General features: G+C 44.4%; 2 protein-coding genes across 6 annotated transcripts in view; one reads left to right on the plus strand and one right to left on the minus strand.

The window, feature by feature from the left end:
- LOC146057640 (protein S100-B-like) overlaps positions 1 to 17,062 on the plus strand; it is a 58,405-nt gene extending 41,343 nt beyond the window's left edge. Inside the window, exons 1-3 of one of the 3 annotated variants that reach the window (XM_083169115.1) lie at positions 3,502 to 9,338; positions 14,211 to 14,346; positions 15,155 to 17,061. In XM_083169115.1, the coding sequence (XP_083025241.1) occupies positions 9,331 to 9,338; positions 14,211 to 14,346; positions 15,155 to 15,298 (288 nt within the window). In that variant the 5' untranslated portion in view covers positions 3,502 to 9,330 and the 3' untranslated portion in view covers positions 15,299 to 17,061. The other 2 variants (XM_083169113.1, XM_083169114.1) reach the window with 2 other exon arrangements.
- A 2,484-nt stretch (positions 17,063 to 19,546) lies between these two features.
- Positions 19,547 to 25,223, minus strand: part of ITGA7 (integrin subunit alpha 7) — a 157,736-nt gene continuing 152,059 nt past the window's right edge. For all 3 annotated transcript variants that reach the window (XM_083169119.1, XM_083169118.1, XM_083169116.1), the window contains one exon: positions 19,547 to 23,440. In XM_083169119.1, the coding sequence (XP_083025245.1) occupies positions 23,267 to 23,440 (174 nt within the window). In that variant the 3' untranslated portion in view covers positions 19,547 to 23,266. The remainder of the gene's footprint in view (positions 23,441 to 25,223) is intronic.

Genomic DNA, 25,223 nt, shown 5'->3' on the forward strand with positions numbered 1-25,223 from the left:
TTCCCACTGCAGCCTTAAAACGGTAAATTGCACTGAAAATCGGCAATTTATCGTTTTTTAGCTGCAGTGGGAAAGGGACACTTGTGGTGCCTTATAAATAAAATAATAATAATAATAATAATGGCATCATGTATATCAAATAATCTAGAATGAGAAAGAAGAGAGTTCTGCTCAAATGTAAGCGGAATAGGAGGTCACAGTGAAGTCTTGTAGACTGATCGGCTATTACAGGGGTGGCCAACCGGTCAGAGGTAAAGTGCCGAAAATATCGGTAGTCAAGCTAAAGAGCCGACATCATGCGCGCGCCGAAGGCGCATGCGCCAAAAAAAGGGGCGTAGCCTATTTTGACCCCTTGGGTGGGTGTGATACAAATATGCCTCCAATAGTGCAGTGCCATAAATACATATGCCCCCAATAGTGCCAGATACACATATGCCCCCAACGGTGCCAGGTATGCACCACACGGTGCCGGGTATGCCCCCACAGTGCCACAAACTGCTATGCCCCCACAGTGCCACAAACTGCTATGCCCCCACAGTGCCACAAACTGCTATGCCCCCACAGTGCCACAAACTGCTATGCCCCCACAGTGCAAATTTCCCAGCAGCAGCACTCACCGTTGTTGCTGCTGCTGCCAGGCGGGGAGAGGACAGTCTGGTGTCCCCCTGCAGTCCTCCTGTCACCCATGGGAGGAGAGCACAGCACACCGCGCGTCTCCTTCCCCCTCACTTCCCTGTGACTGGGCCGCCCACCAAACAAAGCTCACTGGCCAGCTCCTGATTGGCTGCTGGCCCACGAGCTCTGATTGGCGGACGGCCCAGTCACAAGGATGCACAGTAAGGGGTAGGAGAGATGCGCGATGCGCGCTCTCCTCCCCTCAGAAGGAGAAGGGATTCAGGGAACCGGCAGCAGGGGGGACTAGGACGGACGGTGGGCAGCAGTGGGAGCAGGAGCCACACTTTACAAGGGGAAGAGCCGCATGAGGCTCAAGAGCCACAGGTTGGCCACCACTGGGCTATTACATTAATATACAATAAAGGCTTTATCTAGATGGAAATGTTGGAAGTAGTTGGTGTTCCTTATGTTGCCAAGTTATCAGCATGTTTATAGGATATGTTATCCACTACAAGAACAATAATACAATTCTTAAATAATTCATTTGATTGCTGTTTAAATATAATTGTTATATGATTGTTGCATTTTTCTGTCTGTTACTGGCTGCCATAGCTTTTTGGGAACAGTGCTGCGAAATATAAAAATTCTATTTTTTTTAAATAAAAATTTCACCATACTCGCTAATACCCCTTTTACACCGCCGAAAAATCCGGGTCAGTGGCGGGTCAGACCCGGATCTTCGGCGGTGTAAATCCCTAACGCCGTGTCCCTTTACACGGGACTTCTACCCAGGCCCTGACCTGGGTAGAACACGGCTAGGACCTGGGTAGAGGGCGGTGTAAATGGGAACGCCGGGTCGGATGACCCGGCTCCCATTTACATGAATGGGGAACGTCCAACCTGCGGACCGCAGCGTCCGCAGGTTGGACGGATTGTCAGTCTGACACTGACAGCCGGCGCTGCTGTCTGCTATACTCTGCAGACAGCAGCGACGGCGGGGGAGGGAGGTGAACGGATGCCTGTGTGCGGCATCCATTCACCTCCTGTCCAATGGTGGGGGGGTGCGCGCGGGGACTGGGGGCAGCCTAGCAGCTTACCTTAGTGCTGGGCTGCCCCCAGCAGCGTTCCGGGTACGGCGGCGTCGATCGGTGCTTGAAGATGACATCGCGCTGTCATCTTTAAGCGCCGGGAAGGGGCGGGAGGGGGGTGCGGCTTCAACCAGGGTCCAAAAAGCCGGGTGCTACCCGGCGTTTTGGTCTAAAAGGGGTATAACTATCCCTGATTGTCAGAGAGACTCACTGAAATAACAGCAATCTCCCTGACTGCCCGAATACTCTAGAAATCTCCCTAATTGCACCTATTATCATAGCCAGATTAAGGGAGGGAAGCAGGGATACTGTACCCCGGACCTCCCTCTGTCAGGGTCCCTTCTCCCCCCCCAGTCAAAGAAGAGACATCATTTGCTTTCCTGAATCCTGTCCCAGTGTGTAAGTAGCGCAGAGGCTGTTGCTATGCATGTGACAAGATAGATGATACAGTAGAATTTATTTTTCTATGTGTATTTTAAGTTGTTTAATTTGTCTTTGTTCCACTAACAAGAAACGTTATACAATTATTGTCTCTCAGTTAGGTGGAGCTGTAAATAGTACCCAGACATTATTAAATGTAATCTACACAATCCATACTCCCAACATGACTCATTCCAAGAGGGACAAAATGCTCACTATTTGGACTTTCCTCATAAGTTATGATTGTTATCTCCTTTATTGAAATTATTTTATTATAAATGAAATAGTTTAACACAGGTGATGACAATCATATATTATGAGTGAAGTTCAGGCAGATAGCATTTTTTCCCCCCTGTGAAGGGGTAATGTTGGGTGTTATGCACAATCTAATATACCCCCACACCCCCTGTCTTAAGTGCCTCGGGTCCCCCTAAGCTTTAATCTGGCCCTGTTAGTTACCCCCATTATGTAGCTGTTATACATCTGCTCCAAGGTACCCTATTGCTACATGCATTTGCAAGTAATATTTCTTGTGGCCATTTATATGGAACCACTTGTGGGTAATACAAAATACATGAACAAACCCTGTAAAGTGTCATTGGATTTTCCTCACCAATTAGATCTTACTGAGTAACAATGGCAATATACTGTACATATACAGATTTAACTAATTTGGCTGAATGACAATTGTTTGTTTCCAGTGATTGGGAGCATATGGTTGATTGCCATTTGCTCCAATACGTATGCCAGGTTTTTGTTCCCACCAGACAGATTGGACAGCTAAATCTTTAGGTGTGCACCCTGATTAAAGCAACCAATTAGCTTCAGCATATTAGTATATAGCATGTACATAATAAATGATACAAGCTGATGGCATGATCCAGTTCTTCACTCTTTAGAAAGTTTGATACAGTTATTACCCCATTATGACGACAAGCTGTGGGCTTTCATGTTACAATGTGACCAGCACAGCCTGCCATAGCCTTACGCTACTTGTCACTTTATTGTGGGGGCGGGAGGGAACACATCTGTTCATTCTCCTGCAATTACCACAACCAGCGCAGGCTATCAGCAATGGAACTCATCTTGAGAAAAGTCACACCCATTTTTAATTATTTATTTCACCATAAAATGCTATTCATCAACATAAAAGTCATGAACATAAATATCAAGAGTATGCTTCTGTATCATGAATTTATAATTGCTCTTTATTTAAATTTTAAATTTTTATTGATTGTTACAAGTCCAGTTTTACAATAAAGCAATACAAACAAGTCAAATGAGTAACAATCGTTTTTTAGGGAGTGGGTACAGAAAGAAGAAGAAAAGGGGTGGGGAAGGGGGGGGAGGGGGAGGGGGGAAGGTACGGTACAGTTTTGAAGTTATCCTTTCTTGAGAGTTATCCTTAAACTCATATTTTACCTAGCAACTGAAACTTCCCTGTGTGTTGTTCGCTCACTCTGCCCATATTTCGTAAAATTTGCTCATTTTAAATTCTACCCATGGTGACCACAATTTGGTCGCCTTGGTGTTAGGCGGTACGAAGAAGCGCCATCTTGTTGCTTCAAATTCGAAGTGGGATTGCACCTCCTTCAAGATCTCTGCCAAGCCAGGCACCGTCGTTGTTTTCCAGCAGCGGGCTAGTAGTCGCTTTGTGGTGGCCAGTATGTGGCCTATTACATATTTGTCAGGAGGTAAAGCCGACCCAGGCAGGATATGAAGTAGTGCCACTTTTGGTTGGGGTATAATGGTTTCATGTAGTATAATGGAGATACATCTGAAAATTTGATTCCAAAGGTTTGTAAGTAATGGGCAGGACCAGAATACATGATAGAGGGAACCTATTCCTCCACACTCGCGCCAGCATGCACATGGGTTAGTGTTACTAATCTTATTGAGAAGGGCTGGCGTGATATATAGCCTATGCAGTACTTTGAAGTGTTGTTCTATATGAGTTGTACAATTAGAAAGCCTAAAGCATATTTGGAATGCCATTAGCCATTCCTCTTCTGACAGGCTTATTCCAATATCCTTCTCCCATTTAATCTGGGATGCTAGTTTGACGTGTGTTTTAGGAGTGTTGATGCAAGTGTACCATCTAGATATTGCTCCTTTTGAGTTAGTTTTAAGCAGTAATGCACGTATGTCATTGGGTAGGGTCTTAAGAGATTGGGGTGATGGAGATATCGTATGCAGCCAGTGTCTTACTTGCAGGTATTTGTAAAAATCCGTTTTAGGTATTTCAAATTTTTCCTGCATTTGTGTAAAAGATAATAAGGTATTAGCCTCAAATAAATCTTTCAGTGTCCTAACGTTCTTGGTCTTCCATGTATCCAGGGACAGATTTGGTATTAAGCGTGCTATTCCCCTTATAGACAAGTCTAGGGTAAGTTGAGTTCCCTCTGACGTCATTGACCTCAAGGCATACCAGGCTCTGCATGTCGTTTGTACAGCAACCGAATTTTGTATGACGTGTTTAGCCTCCTGTGGTGGAAGCCACAGAAGGTCCATTAGCGGGAACTGGGAGACCATTCCCCTCTCCACTGAAACCCATGGTTTGGGCTCATCAGATGCCATCCAGTCTCCCAAGGAGGAGAGCACCGAAGCCAACTGGTACGCCCTGAGGTCTGGGTATGCCAAGCCCCCATGAGATTTAGGCAGGGACATGGTCTTCCTTGCTAGTCTGGGCTTTTTCCCCTTCCAAACATAAGAAGTAAATAATTTATTGAAATTAGCCAGTAGGGTTTCCGTTAGCAGGATTGGTATAGTTCTAAATAGATACAGTAATTTTGGTATAAGGACCATTTTTAGGGCTGCTATGCGTCCCATCCAAGATACATGTTGCATCATCCATTCCTGAGTCAATTTTTTAAAGCTTGACAGCAGTGGGATGTAGTTCATTAGTAATAAATCCTGTGTCTTTTTCGGGACATGTACACCTAAATATTTTATACTAGTTTCTTGCCAGGCGTATGAATATTTATTTTTCAGTTGGTTTACCAAGGGGGAGGGGAAGTTTATCGGCAGTGCCTCCGTTTTGGTACAGTTTAATTTATAAAAGGACACTGCTGCATACTCCTCCAAAACTCTATGCAAACTCTCCAAGGAGGTATATGGGTCCGTGAGGGTCAAGAGGACGTCGTCAGCGAACAAACAAATCTTGTGTGATTGACCAAACAGCGAGGGCCCTGAGATTGATGGAGTGGATCTAATTGTCTCAGCTAATGGTTCAATTGCAAGGGCAAAGACCAATGGGGACAACGGGCAGCCCTGACGGGTACCGTTTGTTATAGAAAAAGGATTTGATAACAGTCCATTAATTACCACTTTAGCAGTGGGGTTCGAGTAGAGAGCCAGTATTGATGATAAGGCCCTACCTCTAATCCCAAACTTCACCAACACCTCTGTCATATATCCCCAGTGCAGACGGTCAAATGCCTTCTCCGCGTCCAGGGAAAGCAGCAGTAGCGGTTCCGAGGCCGCGGAGAAGGCGTCGAGTACATCTATCACCCTTCTAGTGTTGTCAGACGCCTGGCGTCCCCCCACGAATCCCACCTGGTCTTGATTAATGAGGGATGGTAATAGCTTTGCGAGCCTGTTAGCTATAAGCTTTGCGTAAATTTTCACATCCGTATTAAGGAGTGCTATTGGGCGGTAGTTGGCCAGCATAGAGGGGTTTTTCCCTGGTTTGGGAAAGGCAGCTATTTTAGCTTCCAACATTTCAGTAGGGAATGTTCCCCTCAGGGTCGCTTCTTCAAATACCAATTGCATGGGGTGGGCCAGAGTGTCTTTAAAGGTTTTATAAAATTTATTTGGATATCCGTCAGGGCCGGGAGCTTTCTCTGAAGGGAGATCTGATATGACTTTGCTTATTTCCTCCGCTGTCCAGGGATTCTCTAGAGATTCCAAGGAGGACTGATCTAAGGAGGGGAGGGATATTTTTTCTAGGAAGTTTGCAATACTCTCCTTAGTGGGTTGGGGTGTGTTTGCATCATCTTTTAGATTATATAGTGAAGAATAGTATTCTGCGAATGCATTGGCTATGTCGGCTGGGTCCGACAGTTTTGTTCCCTTTAAGTTCACTATTCCCTTAATTCTCTCTTGTGCGATTTTACCTCTAAGTTTGCGCGCCAGGAGTTTCCCTACTTTGTCATTTTGTGAGTAAAATTTTTGTTTTAGCCTGAATAAGTTTTTGTTAACTTCCTGCAGGGAGAGTATGTTCCATTCCTCTCTTACTTTGAGTAACTCTTTATACAGGGATTTATTCGTGGGGGAGGATTTAAACCTAGCTTCTAGTTCTGTCATTCGAGTTTCAATCTCACTCATCTGCCTGTTCAATTTTTTACGTCGCCTAGCTATTGCTTGTATCAGTGTGCCCCTTAGAACCGCCTTCAGCGTGCACCAAAAATTAAAGACCGTGGTATCCCTGGGGTCATTAGTATCCAAGAACAACTTCAAACTTTCCTGCACCGATTCTTTGATACTTGGGTCGTCTAATAGATAGTCTCCCAGTCGCCACTGTCTCGCGGACGGACTCTGGTAAGCTATGTTCCATCCTAGAGCCAGTGCCGAATGATCCGACCAAGGTATAGGAATTATATTTGCTTTTTTTATCTGTTGCAACGTCCATTTATCTGATAAAGCCAAGTCAATTCTTGAAAATGAATTATGGGCCTGAGAATAAAACGTGTAATCTCTACAGGTGGGGTTTCTGGCTCTCCAGATATCATAAAGGGCAAACTCATTAAGTATTCGTCTAAACTGATGTGACTGATCTGTGACTGTTGATCTGGACAGAAGGTGTCGTGGGGAGTATTTGTCAACATGAGGGTCTAACACTTGATTGAAGTCGCCTAGTAGTAGTACCTGGCCAGATTGGTTGGCACGCAAAGCCATACAGAATTTCCGGATGAACCGGGTTTGCTTGGTGTTAGGTACATAAACATTTGCCAATGTCACTTGCTTATCTTCTAATTTACCCACAAGGATTAAGTAACGGCCTTCCTCATCTGCTATTTGCTTGTCTAATGCAAACTTACAGTTTGCGGAGAAAAGAATTGCTACCCCCGCCTTTTTTCTAGGTCCGTTGGAGGTGTAGATCGTCGGGAATTTGTGATTAGTGAATTTAGGCGCTGAGGGGGCCATAAAATGAGTCTCTTGCACTGCCACCACGTTCGCCTTCAATTTAGCAAAGTGGTGCAGCGCTAGATTTCTTTTATTTGGGGAGTTAAGGCCCTTAACGTTTAATGATAGGACGTTAACCATGGTCTAATTTCAAGGGTAAAGTGCTAACGGTTACTGTAGAACAGGTCGGAACTTTGGCCGCGTTGGCCGAGACCAGCTCGGCCCCCGTGGTTCGCTCCATTAGTTGGGAACTTCGGGGACTAGAGACGCACCATCTGCGCCGTACCATAGGGATGGGCAAGGAGGGTAAGTTGGGGTGCCATAAAAGGGATTGAGAGTGCCAACTTGGCACTGTTAGATATGGCCGCCGCTGGGGGCAGCTCATTTAGGGGGCGTGGAGAGAAATTTGTGCCTCCGTCCATCCTAAAACTCTGTAACTGATTGGGTGTTAACAGTGCAATATACTAATAAGATATTAAGTGAACGCAACAATAATAGCATCCATATCATAACCATTAACATATCCACTGCCTGCCAAATTGCCATTTACATATGTCAGTTTCGGGAGGGGGGGCTACCCCACCCGCCCACCCCCGCACCGGTTGCACATGTGGTCTGACCTATATTCAAGCCTCGTCGGTCTGCCCGGGCCGAGTGGTGTCGGCGGAGCGTCCCCCCCCCCTTCAACCACAACATAACATTAAATGCATTCATAGAGCATGGCAGTTCTCAACAACAATTCTCAGCTCAACGGAGCATAAAGGATACTGGCAAGCAGTAGCAACCAATAACAAATAAGATCGTTCAATTCACTTAGCCTTGGACCATTCCGTTTCGATCCTGGGGTGTCTTGAGTTCGCCGCTGAAATATCATTTAAGTTCCATTTCACAAGGAGCTTGACGCCGTCCTCCGGGGTTGTCACCACCGTAGTAACCCCGTTCTTTCGAACAATCAGCTTAGTGGGGAAGCCCCATCTATACTGAATTTCCGCTTTCTGGAGTGCCTTGGTAACTGGTAGAAATGATCGGCGACGTGCTATGGTGGCAGCTGAGAGGTCGCCAAATATTTGGAGATTGCCGAGGATTGAGTCCGCTCGTTCTTTTGTTCTTGATGCTTGTAGGACTTTTTCTTTAATGTGGTAGTAATGAAACCTCATAATAGTGTCCCTGGGAGCTTCCTGAGGTGCTGTTCTTGCTTTCGGGAGTCTGTGAATACGATCCAGCAATAGATCTTGATCGCTGGCGTCTGGGAGCAGATCTTTGAGTATTTTTGTGACATAATTTTCTAGATCTGAGTTATTTACTGATTCCGGGATTCCTCGTATCTTGATGTTATTTCGTCTAGATCTGTCCTCGAGTTCTCCCACTTTGTTGCGCAGAAGTTCCACCTCCGCCAACAGTTCCTCATGAGATGTTAGGAGGGCATTGTGAGATGTCACCATTTCTTCACATTTATTTTCCAGATGTTCTGTTCTATGGCCAATCTCATCTATAGATTGCTGACACGAATGTAGGGCTGTTTTAAATTCCGCCGTCATGTCTGACTTAAAGGATGCCAGCAGTTGTTTCATCAGACCCACGGTTAATGGGGCGTCGTCTCCCATATTTGAATCGTCCGTTAGGGTGTTCCTCCTTTGATCGCTCGTTGACTCTGCCGATTGGGCTTTGTGGTTCGGCTGGGCAGGGGAGGGCGAGGGCTTTGAAGTTGATGCGGAGGGCTGGGTTCTGAAGAAATTTGTTTGTGGGGTATTGGAAATGTCCTTCTGTCGCTTCGTTGGCATGCTTTTTCCGTATAGGGTTTTGGTTGAAAGATTCTTGTTATGTCGCTTTGTCCTTGTTCTCGGAAACGGAGTGGGCTCTGGGTGCACTATTTTCGATAAGTAGGATGGCAAAGGCACTTTTATAGAATTACTTCATACTGGAGCCTATGCAAAGGTAAGGTAAATGAATTATTGGGTGTCTTTTCTCCCCTGAGCCACTGGGTGGTGCTGTGGGGCTATATCAAGTGTAATTGGCTTGTTTCTCCAGGCTCTGCTCACTGAGTCTGGAGGCCTGCTTTGTTTTATTATAAAGTCAGTGAGGAATGATGCAGTGAGTAATCTTATCCTGATATGCACAGAGCACAGCTCATAGCTCGCACAGGCAGACTCTAGGGTGGTCAAAGCTGCCCGGTATGCTATGGGGCTCTGAGGATCTGCACTTTTTCTCTCTGGAGGGGGGGGCTCACTGTTTCCTCCGAGTCAGTGACAGAGGCTGGGAGAGGAGGGTTTCAATTATAAGCCCCTGCGAGTGTTCCCAGGTCAAGAGGGGGGCCAGGGGTTCTTAGGAAGCTGGCACAGGGAGGTTAATGTTGCACTCCTGGAGGTGCTCTGCTCAGTTGGAGGCTCTGCCACCTCGTGCGCCTCCTCCAATATGGCGGCCGCAACTCGGGTTGCGCTGCTTCAGGCACCTTCCCTGGACTTTCTAGTGGGGTGACACCTCTGTGTCTAGCGTTGCAGGGCTGAGGGGACTCTTTTACAGGTGGCTGCAGGTATCGCCGCTCGCTCAGGCGGCCTCCGGAGCTCGCAGCGTCCCGCACGCCACATCCAAGATGGCGGCCGCGACTTAGGCCTCGCAGCTTCCAGCGGTTCCCCTTACCTCCCTGGCCAGGATGGCGCTGGGTCCTCAGTTGGTGGTGGGCAGGGGGTGCCTCCTCTCCGGTGGTCTCCAGTCAGTGATCGCTGGGAGTCTCTCTAGGTGAGTGAGCACCTCTCGTCTGGCGGCGATCAAATCGAGGCCCCGGCTCCTAGGGGGTACTAGGCCGCAATCCGCAGGGACCTCCAAACACGGTCCCCCGACTCCGCAGCCGTTCCCTCACCTTCCTCTTACTGTCCCCAATCTGCTTCTGGTCTCTGGGGGCACGGATGGGCACAGATGGCTTTGATTCAGCCTGGATTTAGTGGCGCTGGACAGGAGCTCAAGGAGATCGCGTCCTGCTCCTTCCACTGTCAGGCCACGCCCCTATAATTGCTCTTTAAATGTGTCTTAATGTGGACACATGTACATGTATATTTCATATTGAGACTATATTGCGCTCAACTCTAAACGAGCCTCTTCATGCGCAGAGGTAAATTGCTGCTAGTAGCTTGTACTATTACAGTATTACTGTAATGCTGTATCACTGGCAAAAGTCTCCAGGAATAATCACATCTGTGGGAAGAAAACTGTAGTGGTTTTCATCAGTATAATCACTACAGAATAATTGCCAGTGGGACTCCACCTATACAGTAGCTGTGGACAGAGACAAAAAAGCCATTTAAGATTTTAAAAGCAGTAACGCTACGTAAATCCAATATATGGAAATACATTAAGCCTCATAAAATATGCTTGCATTACATTAGTATCCTGTTTGCATTGTTCCTCTGGCCTGGCAGAAAGGAACTGTGGATAAGTGGTTATTGATTACGTAAACAAGTAGTGTATACTAATGGGCAGTGTGGGAGAAGCCAGTTCATTCCAAGGTGCGGTGTGACTGGTGAACAGCCCCAAAACCAGCTCCAGCTAAGTATGGATAACACACTGAAACCAGGAAGTACCTGCACTGCAAGTGTGGCAGATGGGTAATGTATTTTCTTTGTGGTTTTTCAAATGTTCATTATGATGTTGTTGTTTTGAAGGGTAAATGGAGAGAATAGTTGTTATAGGACGATTGTTATAGTGTTGGTGAATTTTTTAACTACAGCTAGGTTGAAAATTGTTTGATACTGTACTCTTATGTTTGTGCCATAACTCACACTGTATCTGAATACGTTTGTCTGTAAATATTATTTTACCATGCTAAGTATCAGTTCTACTTCTCATTGCAAATTGCTTTGTCATTTGTTTATTGTTCTTCTGTCGTCATATCTCTAGTGCACTTTTTCTATTCAAATAAACTGTTACAGATACATTAATAATAAGTAATACTCTGCTTAGGTGTAAAAAGAAAATGAAATGAGCAGCAAATGTTGAAGCAGCCTTATATTATCAGTTGCAAAGAACAAACTGTTCCTAGTAAGAAGCTCGGTATGCTCCTGTAGAAAGTAGAAGGCAGATGTTGGTGTTTAGCATTTTACATATATTAATACCCCTATTCCTAATAAGGTGACAAATGGAAAGGGAAGTCATTCCCGCGGAACTGCCAGGACTACAGTCCCAGGGCCAGACATAACGGGGGCCCAGGACTGGAGACTAAGGGGGTATTAAATGTCGGACACTATCTCAACAGGGGAAATAGCCCACCGTCTATTCAATGCTGACATTTCCGACAGCATTGAAGGCAGATTTCGACACAACAGATCCGACTTTAAAACAAGTCGGATCTTTTTTGTTGGAAATGGCCATGGATTGTCGAATTCACTGCTGTTTTTTGACAATCCATGGCCCTTTTTGCCAACACGCCCCCATTTCGACACTCGACAGGCAGAACACTGAATTGAGTCTGTTGAGAACCTGCTGAGCTGGGCAGAATCGGCCCGAGATTCCCACTGTTGGGACTTTCCGACAGTCGGAATCCCAGATTGAATACCACCCTAAAGCTGTGTACACACAATGAGATTTTGAGTTCAAATTTGACTACATAGTCAAAATTGAATCAAAATCGAATGGTTTTCAGCCTCATTCGATGCCGAATCGATCCCAATGCGCGCTCCCATTTAGTGTAACTAGAGCAGATTGTGCAGGCAAGACATTAGGGGGTATTCAATCTGTGATGATATCCCCCCCACTGGAAATATCGGCACTTGCCTATTCAGTGCTGTTGTTCTTGATCTGACAACTTTAAAAATGGTTGGATCTTGGGGGCGGCGGGCGCTGTATCAGTGTTGAAAGGAGCCAATGGGGAGTGCTGAGTGACAGCTTTGCACGGAGCAAGATCCGGGTGAGATCTGTCAGCAGGGTTACCTGCGGGACTGCCTCTCTCTCTTCAGAAGAAGAAAATGCTGACATGAGTATTTTAATTGTTGGAATGGTTTCAAAATGCTGACATTTGTGTTTTGGCCAAGGTTGAAAAGCACTCAATAAAAATGCTCCTTATTAGAAATCTTTATATTGCATTGAAGTCATTACAACCTGAGATCTGTGGAAGCAGTGACCTTTTCTAGCTGAAATTTTGAGAACTCCATAGAAATGATGCTTGAGCAAAAAAGCAGACAGTGTTATAGTTGTCAATAAAACATCTTATCTGTGATTCATCATTTAATATGAATAATGTTATAATTACATAAAGTCAGACATATACACAGTCGTGGGAGTAACTAGTCCTCAGTGGGCCCAATAGCAATAGTTCCACCCTGGAGTAATTGTTCATTGTAGGGCCCATATTAGAGCACTAGATAGTTTTAGCTCACATATTGGTGCCCTAGTTAACAATATGCCACCTTGTAGTGCCACCACTTCGCATTTTGCCTCTTTGTAGTTCATTTTGACTCAAAACAGTGCTCCTAATAAAAATATGTTAGTGCCCCAAGTTCACATTATGCCGCATTAAGTCAAAATCACTTTGATGGGCTCCTGCTTGCTGCACTCCTCCCTGATATCCTTGCCTGTTAGATGGTGATTACGTGCCTAACATCCCATTTCCTGGTCAGTTATTGATCTGTTCAATGTGTGAATCAGCAGTCCGGTCCAGCGAGTCCATTTGGGAGTACCTGCATTGTGTGCTGTTTTCTGTCTGCTTGTATTGTGTTTAGATGCTACCAGGGACTGCACCGCTTACACCTCGGCCATTGCAGTTCAGTAACCATTGCTTGGTTCCCCATCTCCAGTAATGTGGGCTAGTGTGTACCATCTGCTGCAGTGGTCCTGTGCCAGTCGCACACGGTAGTGAGCTAAAGTTCTGTTTGGCTTGTGTGTCTGGGTCTTCCTCTTGTTTCCCTGTCTGACCCCAGTTCCGTACTTACCTTGCACAATAGCAGCCTTGTCTGTGGAAAGACCTGGCGGCATCCTGGTAATTGGTGGACTATCCACCGAGGAAAGGCGGCTGTTATTGGTGAAGGTACAGCTTGCAGGATACTAAAAGATTACTAGGCAAGTGTAACATCACTATCTAATTCCATCTGGTGGCAATCATAACAGCTGTAAAAAATACAACACTGTTCTGTGCCGTCTAATGTAACATATGTGTAATTCAAGTGCATAGTTTGGAACATGATCCCTAGAGGAGTTGGTGGGCCCTCATTGACCCAGGTTAAACCCAGGTACAGGGGCAGTGTAAACCGGTTTACCCGTGTCATAATACCCGGGACCAGTTTGCACCAAGGGTGGAGCCCATACCTCCCAACTGCAGCGTCTTGCGGTCAGTCCGGAGGTTGGGCAGGGGGCATGTACAGAACTCACTGCTGTCTGCTGTATTATGCAGACAGCAACGATGCTGGGGAAGAGGTTAATGGATGCCTGTGTGCAGCATCCAATCACCTCATAGATTGAGGCTGGGGGTGCACAGAGGCTGGGGGCAGCCCAGCAGCTTTTCTGGGTGCTGGGCTTGCTCCAAGCTTGTCGGTTGGCATCATGGTAGTCCGAGCTGGTGGATTTCCAGGTGCTTGGAGATGATATGCTCTCCAAGTACCCGCCCAGGACCCACCTCCACTGAAGTCACCTGCCCTGCATTATGCCAGGTGTGGACGCCGGTGTAAAAAGGGGTCAAACGTCGGGTCCAAAAACCCAGGTGAGACCCAGCATTTTGGTGTAAAAGGGGTAGTTTGTCTTTAATGCAGCATGTTAGTGCTGCCAGAAGATTCCCACACTGACTGGGAGCTGCCATTCTGGAACTACATTTTTCACTGTGCCCTAAAATGATCCGATCAGTATGGGCATTGTAGTTCTTTAGGTTCTGCTCATGACGAGATATTTGCCCAATAATGTAATTATAATGTTAGCATAGTGGCTACATAATCACAACAGATGTGGCAATCTTTACTCATCAGTAGCTCTCTTTGTGTCCTACAGGCAAGAGCTGACAGAGCTGGAAAACTCCATGGTGAATATCATCAGGGTCTTCCATTCTTACTCTGGAGAAAACTGCAAGCTGAGGAAAAAGGATCTGAAACAGTTGATAAACACCCAGATGTCCACGTTTGTGAAGGTGAGCAATGTATTAAGTCTGCATGCTTTGTAAAGAAGGTCACACAACCAAGAACTATGGGGTAGATTTATTAAGCTCGGTAAAGTGATAAAGTGTCTGGTTTTTATCACCGGCCAATCGGCTCCTACCTGTCATTTTTCAAACCGGGGCCAGATTCTCTAAGCTTCAAAAGTGATAAAATAGAGAGTGATAAACAGCCAGCCAATCAGCTTCTGCCTGACATTTTTCAAATACAGTCTGGGACATGGCAGGTAGGAGCTGATTGGCTGGCTGTTTATCACTATTGAAGCTTAGAGAATCTGGCCACAAGCCTGTAACTTCACAGTTAGGAGCTGATTGGCCGGTGATAAAAACCAGACACTTTATCACTTCACCGAGCTTAATAAATCTGCCCCTATGTTACAATAACTTACCATGTATTATCAGAATAATACACCAACAATATATTATAATATAAAATAATACAACATTTCCTCAGCAAATAAGGTATGGAGATTTCAAATCATTTTTATGGTGTAACTATAATGAATTTTAGCTAAACCTGGCAGTAATCTAAGTGCATTGCTAATTCCGATGTACTAACAAACAAACCTACCAATAAGTCAGCTTTAGACTTATTTTCTCTCTGTGCATTATTTCCAATTACAATAACCTAGGCTGTGTATTAGAATTTTTGGGACTTATAGCAATTTTTACAACTGGATTCCAAATGTTATTACTTTTACGTCACTTTTCTGCATCTTGAAATGCTGTATTAATAACTTCTGAATTAAAATATTTTAATCAGTATTTTCTTTTCTATCTACAGCAAATCAAGGATACCCGAACACTTGATATCATTTTCAGAGATTTGGATGCAAACCATGACCTTGAAATAGATTTTAGTGAATTTGCTGCACTGTTTGCCATGGTAACATCAGCATGCCATACCTCATTCCACGACAAAAAATGACAGCTCAGAGTTAAGGAGGAGCCAAAAACAGCATGCAGTACCAGTACAGCTAGCCTTGAAATATTATTTTATGTATGTTAATATGGTTAATCATTTTATATTTGTCACATATTTTAAAAAAAGGACCACACACATTTTCTTGTTTGTGTAAAGTACAGCCAACCCAACGTCTATCACCAGGTAACATCTGGCCTGTTAATGACACAGGAGTTTGCAATAACAGTCAGGTAATATAACATATAGATGCTTTCGGAGCAAGTATTCATTAATCATCATCGTCATCATCATGAAATTCCTGCTGGTGTAGGTGCATATTTTATGCTTGGTAAGGAATAAATTCTATAGATAAGTGTAACATAACATAAGGAGCGAAATATAATAGGGTGCGATTTTTTTTTAGACCGCTAAAAAAATTGCACCATATAGCACATGTCAAACTTTCTCAAAATTTGCACATGTAATAGTGTTCAAATTTTTGGACACAGTGCTCCATATAGCACATGTCAAATTTCTCCAAAATTTGCACATGTAATAGGATGCACATTTTTGGACAAAGTGCACTATATAGCACTTTGACAGCAAAACATGCAAATTAAATTGTGCATGTCTAAAAATCCCACCCTATTACATTTTGCCCAAGAGCTCAAATGGGTCTGCTTAACTAAAGTCTATACACCCTTTCTCAAGACCAGGGCAGGCATGCATAAGGGGTGTGTAGGAGGGAGAATATGCCTAGCACAATGCCCTAGGTGTCACTTGTCTTTCACATTATAGCCCTGCACCACACATTTGTGCTGCCTGTAAGCCATAGCAACCAAACACTTTTCCTAGAAGTTTCCATTGGGTTTGCACTTGCAATGGGACACTTTCATAAATGTTGCCAATAGTGTTTTGGTGGTTGTGCGTTACCTAGAATACTTTCTTTATCACATTTACTTTATTCTGCAAATGTGACAGAAATCTGGTGTTGAAGGTCATTAAACTGCATTTTGTAACTACAAGTCAAATTTGAATAAAATATATGTTGTAAACCTAAAGATTGCCTTTAATTGTTATTACATTGGTACACATCACCAGACATGTTTTCTTCTTGTAAAGAAAACATAGGGAATAGTTACTATTTAACAGTAGGTTTTGTCATGATTGGACGCCATCTTGTCATGAGCGACCGCCATTTTTACGCCAGAAGGAGCGTAATTGTACCACGCCATTCTGTCCTAACTGTAAATGTAATTGAGAAAGTGACCTGTCTTTGCCCTGGATGGTTGGGAGGAATGGGGAGTGAAGCAGGAAGGCAGATGGGATCCCCTTTCCTTTGAAGTCAATGCTCTGTTTACAATAATGTTTCTTATATGGTGTGCTCTCCTCATCATAGGAACAAAGGGGAGCAATTTCTCCTAGGACCCAGATCAAGATCTGGTCTGCCTGGTATGTCTCAACAAGGTTTGTTGACTCTGACCCCAGGGGTTGCTCTGTATACTAAAGTGTCAAAGCTTGGCTGTTGATGGCTAATTGCTCAGATTCAAAAGGAAAGTAAATTAGCTAGCCCCTGCTTATATCCTTAGGAAACCCCATATATGACAGGGCAGATTCCTGAGGTGGAGGCTGTGATTGTGTGTGTTTTGCAGACCTTAAAAAGTGTGTACTAGACAAGAAATAGGTTGTTGTTGTTCATCATGCTTGGGAGAAGAGGAGTCTAGCTGTCTTGCTGGATCCTGTACCAATATGAAGCAATCCCACTCCAACCCCGTTTCATGCTGTGTGTACCTGTTCGGTTCGTTTTCTTTTTTCCCATTTTTGTTTTATTTGAAACTGTTTTTACGTGTGTAACTGTTGTTACTAATGTAAACATAGTCATGGGATAGTCATAAGAAAGATGTATAGGTTTGTACTTTCAAGAGCTACAGATGGAGGTTCCAGGAAGTAATGATCATTTTGAAGTAGTATGGAACTACAGTTCAACAAGTAAACCATGCCCAGCTTGCTTAAAGTGTCTGATGGGAGCCCAGGTTATTTGTGGGGGAAGGGGTTACTTTTTTTTTAGCATACAGAAGCAACTATTCTTTTATATTAAATGCATGTTATGGGGTTAACTGGTAAAATTAGAATAACATTGCCATGATTTTCCCTATAGCCACTATTAGTGCACGACTACAAAGTAACCCTTAAATTGTCTTTCTCCTAGTCTAGGCAGTCCAATAATGTATATTATATGTAATCTCTGACCCATAGTTACCCACAGTTGTCTACCCTCCTGCATTCTGCAGGAGACTCCCTGTAATAGCAGCAATCTCCATCTCTCCCTCATTAGTCTAGCAATCTCCCTCATTCCACCTAGCCCACATTACACTTTTACATTTTGGGGGGAAAAGAGGAATAATAGATAGATACATTTACATTGAATCATCAGCACCGTTTCCCAGCACTTTACCAAGTATAGTAGCTCTTACTAACTGCTTTGGGGCTCATCTACATTTGGATATACATCATTTTAGAAGATTCCTCTCAGATGACCTAGTGATAGGGCCTAGAACATTGATGGCTAACCTTGACACTCCAGATGTGGTTGAACTACACATCCCAGCATGCCCTGCTACAGTTTTGCTATTTGGCCATGCTAAAACTGATGCAGGGCATGCTGGGATGTGTAGTGTCAAGGTTAGCCAACACTGGCCTAGAATGACATGTCATCCACTGTTGGATTAGATTACACTGTGTCAATGGTGGCAGACAAGAGGGATTATTCAGATTCACGTTTGCACTGGGGACCAATTGTTTGCGACTGCACATAGGCTTTTATGTGCATATGCAGCTGCTGTGTGCGAGTGCCCACACAGAAGTCTGGGTGGTGGCGTGGGGCCGGGCAATTTGCATATGGGAACGCCCAATGTTTCATGGGCATTCCCATGCGAACGCTGGGCATTACCATGCAAATTTCCCGGTGACGCAGATGCAGGGGGGCAGGTAGCTGTCAGCGGAAGTCAGCTGTCCGATCTGGTTCGCATAGGGCGCATGCTTACAACCTCAAGCAAAGCCGATGGATCATACATGCAGCACGTATGATCTGAGGATCGACCTCTTGACCCATTGGACTGCGGATATTGTTCTAGTGTATGACCACCTTAAGACCAATCTTCCCTGTACTTAAACCTCTTTACCAAAGTCTTCCTTTTACAAAACATATAGGGCCAGATGTACTAACATCAGTTCTATTCTGTTCTACAGTAAATATGACTTTGAGCATCTACAATGAATGCATTATTTATACAGAAATATGAGTAATTGCAACAGGCGCACTCTTATTAACGTTCTCACATATGAAAATGTGTAAATGCTGCTCCCCAGTACGTATTTCTGAGTACCAAATAAAATAAATATAAATAATGCAGATGCAAGAAAACTCACCAATGTAGGCACACAGGGGTATTAAAAAAACATTGTTTAAAAAAATATCCCATCAATGTACAATCATAACTTCATAAACACACAATTGTTCCATTACTGATGTAAACTGCATCCTAGGGTGCAGTATGGGATCTTCCCTGGCACCATTGGCTGACTGTGCGACCCAACTGGTTGCCATTCCTGCTACCTAGTAGCCAGAAAATCTCCATCCTCTGATGGAGAGCCTGGCCTCTTCCCTCTGATGGAGAGCCTGGCCTCTTCCTTCTGATGGATAGCCTGTCCTCTTCCCTCTGATGGATAGCCTGGCTTCTTCCCTCTGTTGGAGAGCCTGACCTCTTCTCTCTGATGGAGAGCATGGCCTCTTTCTTATGCTGGAGAGTCTGGCCTCTTTCTTATGCTGGAGAGCCTGTCCTCTTCCCTCTGATGGAGAGCCTGGCTTCTTCCCTCTGTTGGAGAGCCTGACCTCTTCTCTCTGATGGAGAGCATGGCCTCTTTCTTATGCTGGAGAGTCTGGCCTCTTTCTTATGCTGGAGAGCCTGTCCTCTTCCCTCTGATGGAGAGCCTGTCCTCTTCCCTCTGATGGAGAGCATGGCCTCTTTCTTGTGGAGGAGGGCCTGGTGTCTTCCCTTTGATGGAGAGCCTGGCCTCCATATTCATTGCATTGTTATGAAAACATCACATATCTGTAACCAACCACTGCTGAATCAGGCTACAGTCACTGTAGGGGCAAAGATACTGTTAACATATTTTTGCTCATTTGCTTTTAAGCGTGGATAAGGATTCGGCAATATTTATTTTCTTGATATCTGTACAAAAAATGATCAAATCAAGCACTCAAAGATATTATTGTATAAATATATTTATTTATATATCAATTTTGAAGGCTTTTATCATGACAACAAATATTGTCCTCAAAATTATGACTATACATTAGGGTTTGTAATGATCATATATATATATCACATCCAGTGTAATGGTAACAGCACCTTGTACAGATGACCTATACATTAGAACATGAGGAAAGGACACAACACAATGATCACCTGTGATGCCGGATCTGGAAGAAACAGCATCAATTTTAAATTCAAGGCACAATTGATTTCCAGTAGGCTAGCTCTAATCTTTGTTACAATTAATTTTATTCTTGGCCACTTCTGTAAAGAAAAAAAAGAAAATAAAGAAAACTAGTTCAGATAGGGTCCAGCTTTCTTGTGACTGTATCACAGTCCACACTTCTTTGGGGCTCGCACACAAAAATGGCAGTCACTGTGATGTGAGGCTTGCCAGGCTACTCTTATTTGGTAACTCACTCTTACAAAGCTCAGCTGTAGCTCATGATCTAGTTGAAGCACAAAGCTCAGCTGTAGCTCATGATCTAGGCGAAGCACAAAGCTCAGCTGTAACTCATGATCTAGGTAAAGCACAAAGCTCAGCTGTAGCTCATGATCTTGGTGAAGTACAAAGCTCAGCTGTAGATCATGATCTAGTTGAAGCACAAAGCTCAGCTGTAGCTCATGATCTTGGTGAAGTACAAAGCTCAGCTGTAGCTCATGATCTCGGTGAAGCATACAGCTCAGCTGTAGCTCATGATCTAGGTGAAGTAAAAATCTCAGCTGTAGCTCATGATCTATGTGAAGCACAAAGCTCAGCTGTAGCTCATGATCTTGGTGAAGCACAATGCTCGCCTGTAGCTCATGATCTAGGTGAAGCACAAAGCTCAATGTAAATCATGATCTAGGTGAAGCACAAAGCTCAACTGTAACTCATGATCTAGGTGAAGCACAAAGCTCAGCTGTAGCTCATGATCTTGGTGAAGTACAAAGCTCAGCTATAGCTCATTGTTTTGGTGAAGCATAAAGCTCAGCTGTAGCTCATGATCTTGGTGAAGCACAAAGCTCAGCTGTAGCTCATGATCTAGGTGAAGCAAAAAGTTCAGCTGTAGCTCATGATCTAGGTGAAGTACAAAGCTCAGCTGTAGCTCATGATCTAGGTGAAACATAAAGTTCAGCTGTAGCTCATGATCTAGGTGAAGCATAAAGCTCAGCTGTAACTCATGATCTAGGTGAAGCACAAAGCTCAGTTGTAGCTCATGAAAGTTATCATGTGAAACTGAGACTCATGTGGCCCTAATTATCCCAAACATTTCCCACATCTCCATATCCATATCATAGCAGATTCCTTTTCAACGTAATCCATAACCCAACTGATATCTTCTTCATCCTTTCTCTGCATATCCTGACATATCCTGACTTTGGTGTATGTACACAAGCCAGTGCTTCTTAAACTTGGTCCTCAGGACCCAAAACTGTTCATTTCTTTCTGGTCACCTGTGAATCATTAAAACGTGGTAGTTGGTAATGCTATGGGTCTCAATGACAAGATTGTGGAACATTGCACTATGCAATCAATATAAGCTTCATAATGGTCCTCAAGTGCCTTATAATTCTAATATAAATAAAGGCATATTATAGCAACTTAGAATAAGCCATCATGCATATACTGTATGTATCAGAAAGGGTTGAACTCTGGGGGCTATGCTTTTTACAACCAATTGCAGCTCAGCTCACAAACACTTTCCTTCAAATGTACTGTAATAAAACACAGTCAGCTGTACTTCTGGCCCTAGACTAAAATAACTTGTGTGCTACAGCGACATTAGTACCACTGTGTTCTGGTGGGCATTATGATCCATGAAAATGCTACTCCTCTTTACTGTGTGTGATGTTATGTAATGCATGATTTTGTTCTATAACAAATAAAATTGCCACATTCAGTGTACTTATTTTTATCTTCTACCTGGACTTGGAACTTTTTTCTATGATTATTTTAGAATTTTGCCACTTTTATGTGCAGTCAAAATAGAGTACTCATCACTTCATTACATAATAGCAGGCTCCTTTAAAATACATGACAATCAATGATGTTTCCTCTAGAACACCCATTTAATTAAGATGAAAGAGTTGAAATGTGAGCAATAAAATGTGAATTACAGCAGGATTGGACAATATTTTTAAATAGCAAATATTTTTTGTTTTTGTTTTCATCTGCATTAATAATATGGTAATATAAGCTATATAATACAAGGTAATATATTCTGTAGTACCATAATCAAAGTTGTTCAAGGTTTTGCTTTTAAGTTACTAATCCATAGCCATGTGCTTAGACCTGACATCATCAATGGTGGTTAATGGAGTGCCAGTATACTCATTAAAATCGATGGCTTATTTAAATTTATATTGTAAGGTAAAAGTGGCTAAGATGCAGATATATCTAGTGCAGCTATATCTAGTGCTCCCCACCCTACTCTCTATGTACATCCCAGAAAATACAATAAAAATGTCAAACAATAATAATACAAGATGGCGTAATGTAATCATTCTGGAATAATCTGTCAGTAATAGGGAGTTTTAAATAAACTTATTTTTTTATTTGGAGATATTCTGTCTAGAATCTAGATCATCTATCGTACCTGCTTGATAAGTTAGCATGGATTGGCGCATTAAACATTCACACAGCCCATTTATGTTCTGTCAATATGTCACCGTGTAAAAGCACTCATAAACATTCCTCTTCATGTAAAATAGATGGTAGAACTTGGGGCAACTGCTGCCATCCATGCAACCATTCTCTGGGGTTTATTCTAGTTCATTCTTTCTGACAAAATCCTTCTTAGATGGACAAAACCATGTGCACTGCAGGGGGGCAGATGTAACATGTGCAGAGAGAATTAGATTTGGGTGAGTTATTTTGTTTCTGTGCAGGGAAAATACTGACTGCATGATTCTACACTTCAATATAGATCTCACTTTGAAGAAAAACCCCACCCAAATCTAATTCTCTCTGCACAAGTTACATCTGCCCCACCCGCAGTGCACATGGTTTTGTCCATCTAAGAAGGATTTTGTCAGAAAGAATGGACTAGAATAACCCCCTCTGTGACCGGCACTGCTCCATGATGCTCAAACCATTAACGCCTGAGATTGAATACAGATTTATGGTGAAGAAGTTGTATATGGAGTTAATGAGACTATGTCCACACTCTCACAAATATATACATAACATAACGTCAGGTTCTTATTGTAGTAGATAAAGTCTGTTATTTCACTTAGTGTCCAGCTACCCATCTGTACAATCCTGAAAGTCTGCAGCACTCTAGACTTGCAGGCAACCAGTGATGCTACAGTATCAGTGTCGTTGACTGTAGGAACAGAATCCATCAATAGTGATCTTCATTTTCAAAAGGACTCACAGTGCTTTCCATATTCTTACTGGGAAGCCCACATTATTATTTGTAGATACAAGGTTCAAAAACAGCTATATGTCCGTCACTTCAAAGGCTGTAATGTGCTGAGGCCACTGAGGTGGCTGATGGAGCTGAACGATTCAAGCAGCAGAGATCAAGCCAAAGCTTTACTCTCTCCAAATATGGTAATTTCTCAATATACTGTACAAAACAGAATAAAACCAAATATAAGAAACCACCCAAAACCAAAGGATCCGGCCTTGCCATAAGTACAGTTCACAGGAAGGATCAGCGTAAAAGAGGAAGGAACTCAGAGGAGGTTAGGAACAGTTGTGTACGGACCCATCCTCAGTCCAGTTTGTCACCCAGTCTTTCTTTTTAATGGTCCCTGTCTTCTCTTCCAGGACCATAGGTCGCTCTTCTCTTGGAATCTTCACGGCATGGTACTGTGGCAGCTTCTCATCCTGGTATTGCTTCCGCTTAAAAAATCCACACTAGGAATAAAAGTCAGAAATAAGATGAGAAGGAAGTGACAAACCCAACCTGCTGGATTAATAAATCAAAGGATTACAAATATGAAAAATGCAGCAAATACCCCTTTCCACACACACACCACTGCAAAGCAATTTCTTCCTTATCGTGCATAGGAAGGGTAGAAGGATAAATAGGAGGACATTAGTCCAGGGTACTGCAATGGCAATGATGTTACCAATATTATAGCTAACAATAATCTCAATATGTTAATACATGATGCCAAGGATGGCATGATGTTATGGATGACTACATGGTGCTATATATGTCTACATGGTGCTATAGATTACATGGTGCCATATATGTCTACATGGTGCTATAAACTACATGGTGCTATGTATGATTATATCTCTTATATATTTAGCCAGATCTGTCACTTAACCCCTGTGGAGAACGTTCCTGTGTAGAACAGTTTCACTTTCATGTGTCTGACGTTCCACCCCCTTGACATCACCTCCCCCCGCCCAGCCAGGGCTACAGTACACGCCCACCATCCACCATTACTCCACAGCCACCATCCACCATTACTCCTGCACATCCCTACCCTCTGCCAGGACCCCCGCGACCCCCCTCCCGCGATTCGCGGGACCCCCCGCGACCCCCCCTCCCGCGATTTGCGGGACCCCCCCGCGACCCCCCCTCCCGCGATTCGCGGGACCCCCCGCGACCCCCCCTCCCGCGATTCGCGGGACCCCCGTGACCCCCCCTCCCGCGAATCGCGGGACCCCCGCGACCCCCCCCCTCCCGCGAATCGCGGGACCCCCGCGACCCCCCTCCCGCGATTCGCGGGACCCCCGCGAACCCCCCCTCCCGCGATTTGCGGGACCCCCGCGACCCCCCTCCCGCGATTCGCGGGACCCCCGCGACCACCCCGGACTATTGTTAGACAGCACTTACATCGACAGCCATTACATCGACACCATTAGTTCGACACCTCAATAGGTCGACATGGTTTTAGGTCGACATGTCATTATGTCGACATGTCATTAGGTCGACAGCTCATTAGGTCGACAGCTCATTAGGTCGACAGCTCATTAGGTCGACATGTTTTTAGGTCGACACTGCCATTAGGTCGACAGTGTCTATGGTCGACATGGGTTTTTTCACTGTTTATTGAGCCGACATGTGCCGACAGGCGGTATTTCATGCCCTACTATCCACTAGGGCGTGGTGGGAGAATAAAATAGTGTGCCGAGCGCAGCGAGGCACCGTGCCCGAAGCATAGCGAGCGGCTGCGGTACACTTCAAACTGTGTCCATGTCGACTGTGTCGACATTTCGGCCAAAAAACAGTGAAAAACCCATGTCGACCTTTTGACTGTCGACATAGACTCTGTCGACCTAATGGCAGTGTCGACCTAAAAACATGTCGACCTAATGAGCTGTCAACCTAATGAGCCGTCGACCTAATGAGCTGTCGACATAATGACATGTCGACCTAATGGTATGTCGACCTTAAACCATGTCGACCTATTGAGCTGTCGAACTAATGGTGTCGATGTGGTGTCGATGTAATGGCTGTCGATGTAAGTGCTGTCTAATATCCGTCCCAGACCCGACCACCCCCTCCCGCGATTCGCTGGACCTCCGCGACCACCCCCTCCCGCGAAACGCGGGACCCCCGCGACCCTCCCGCAAATCGCGGGACCCCAGCGACCCCTCCCTCCCACGAGCCCCCTCCCGCGATTCGCAGGACCCCTGCATCCTCCCCTCCCGCGATTCGCGGGACCCCTGCGACCCCCCCCTC

This window comes from Crinia signifera, chromosome 2, assembly GCF_055691185.1.
Source record: "Crinia signifera chromosome 2, ASM5569118v1, whole genome shotgun sequence".
Classification (NCBI taxonomy): Eukaryota; Metazoa; Chordata; class Amphibia; order Anura; family Myobatrachidae; genus Crinia; species Crinia signifera.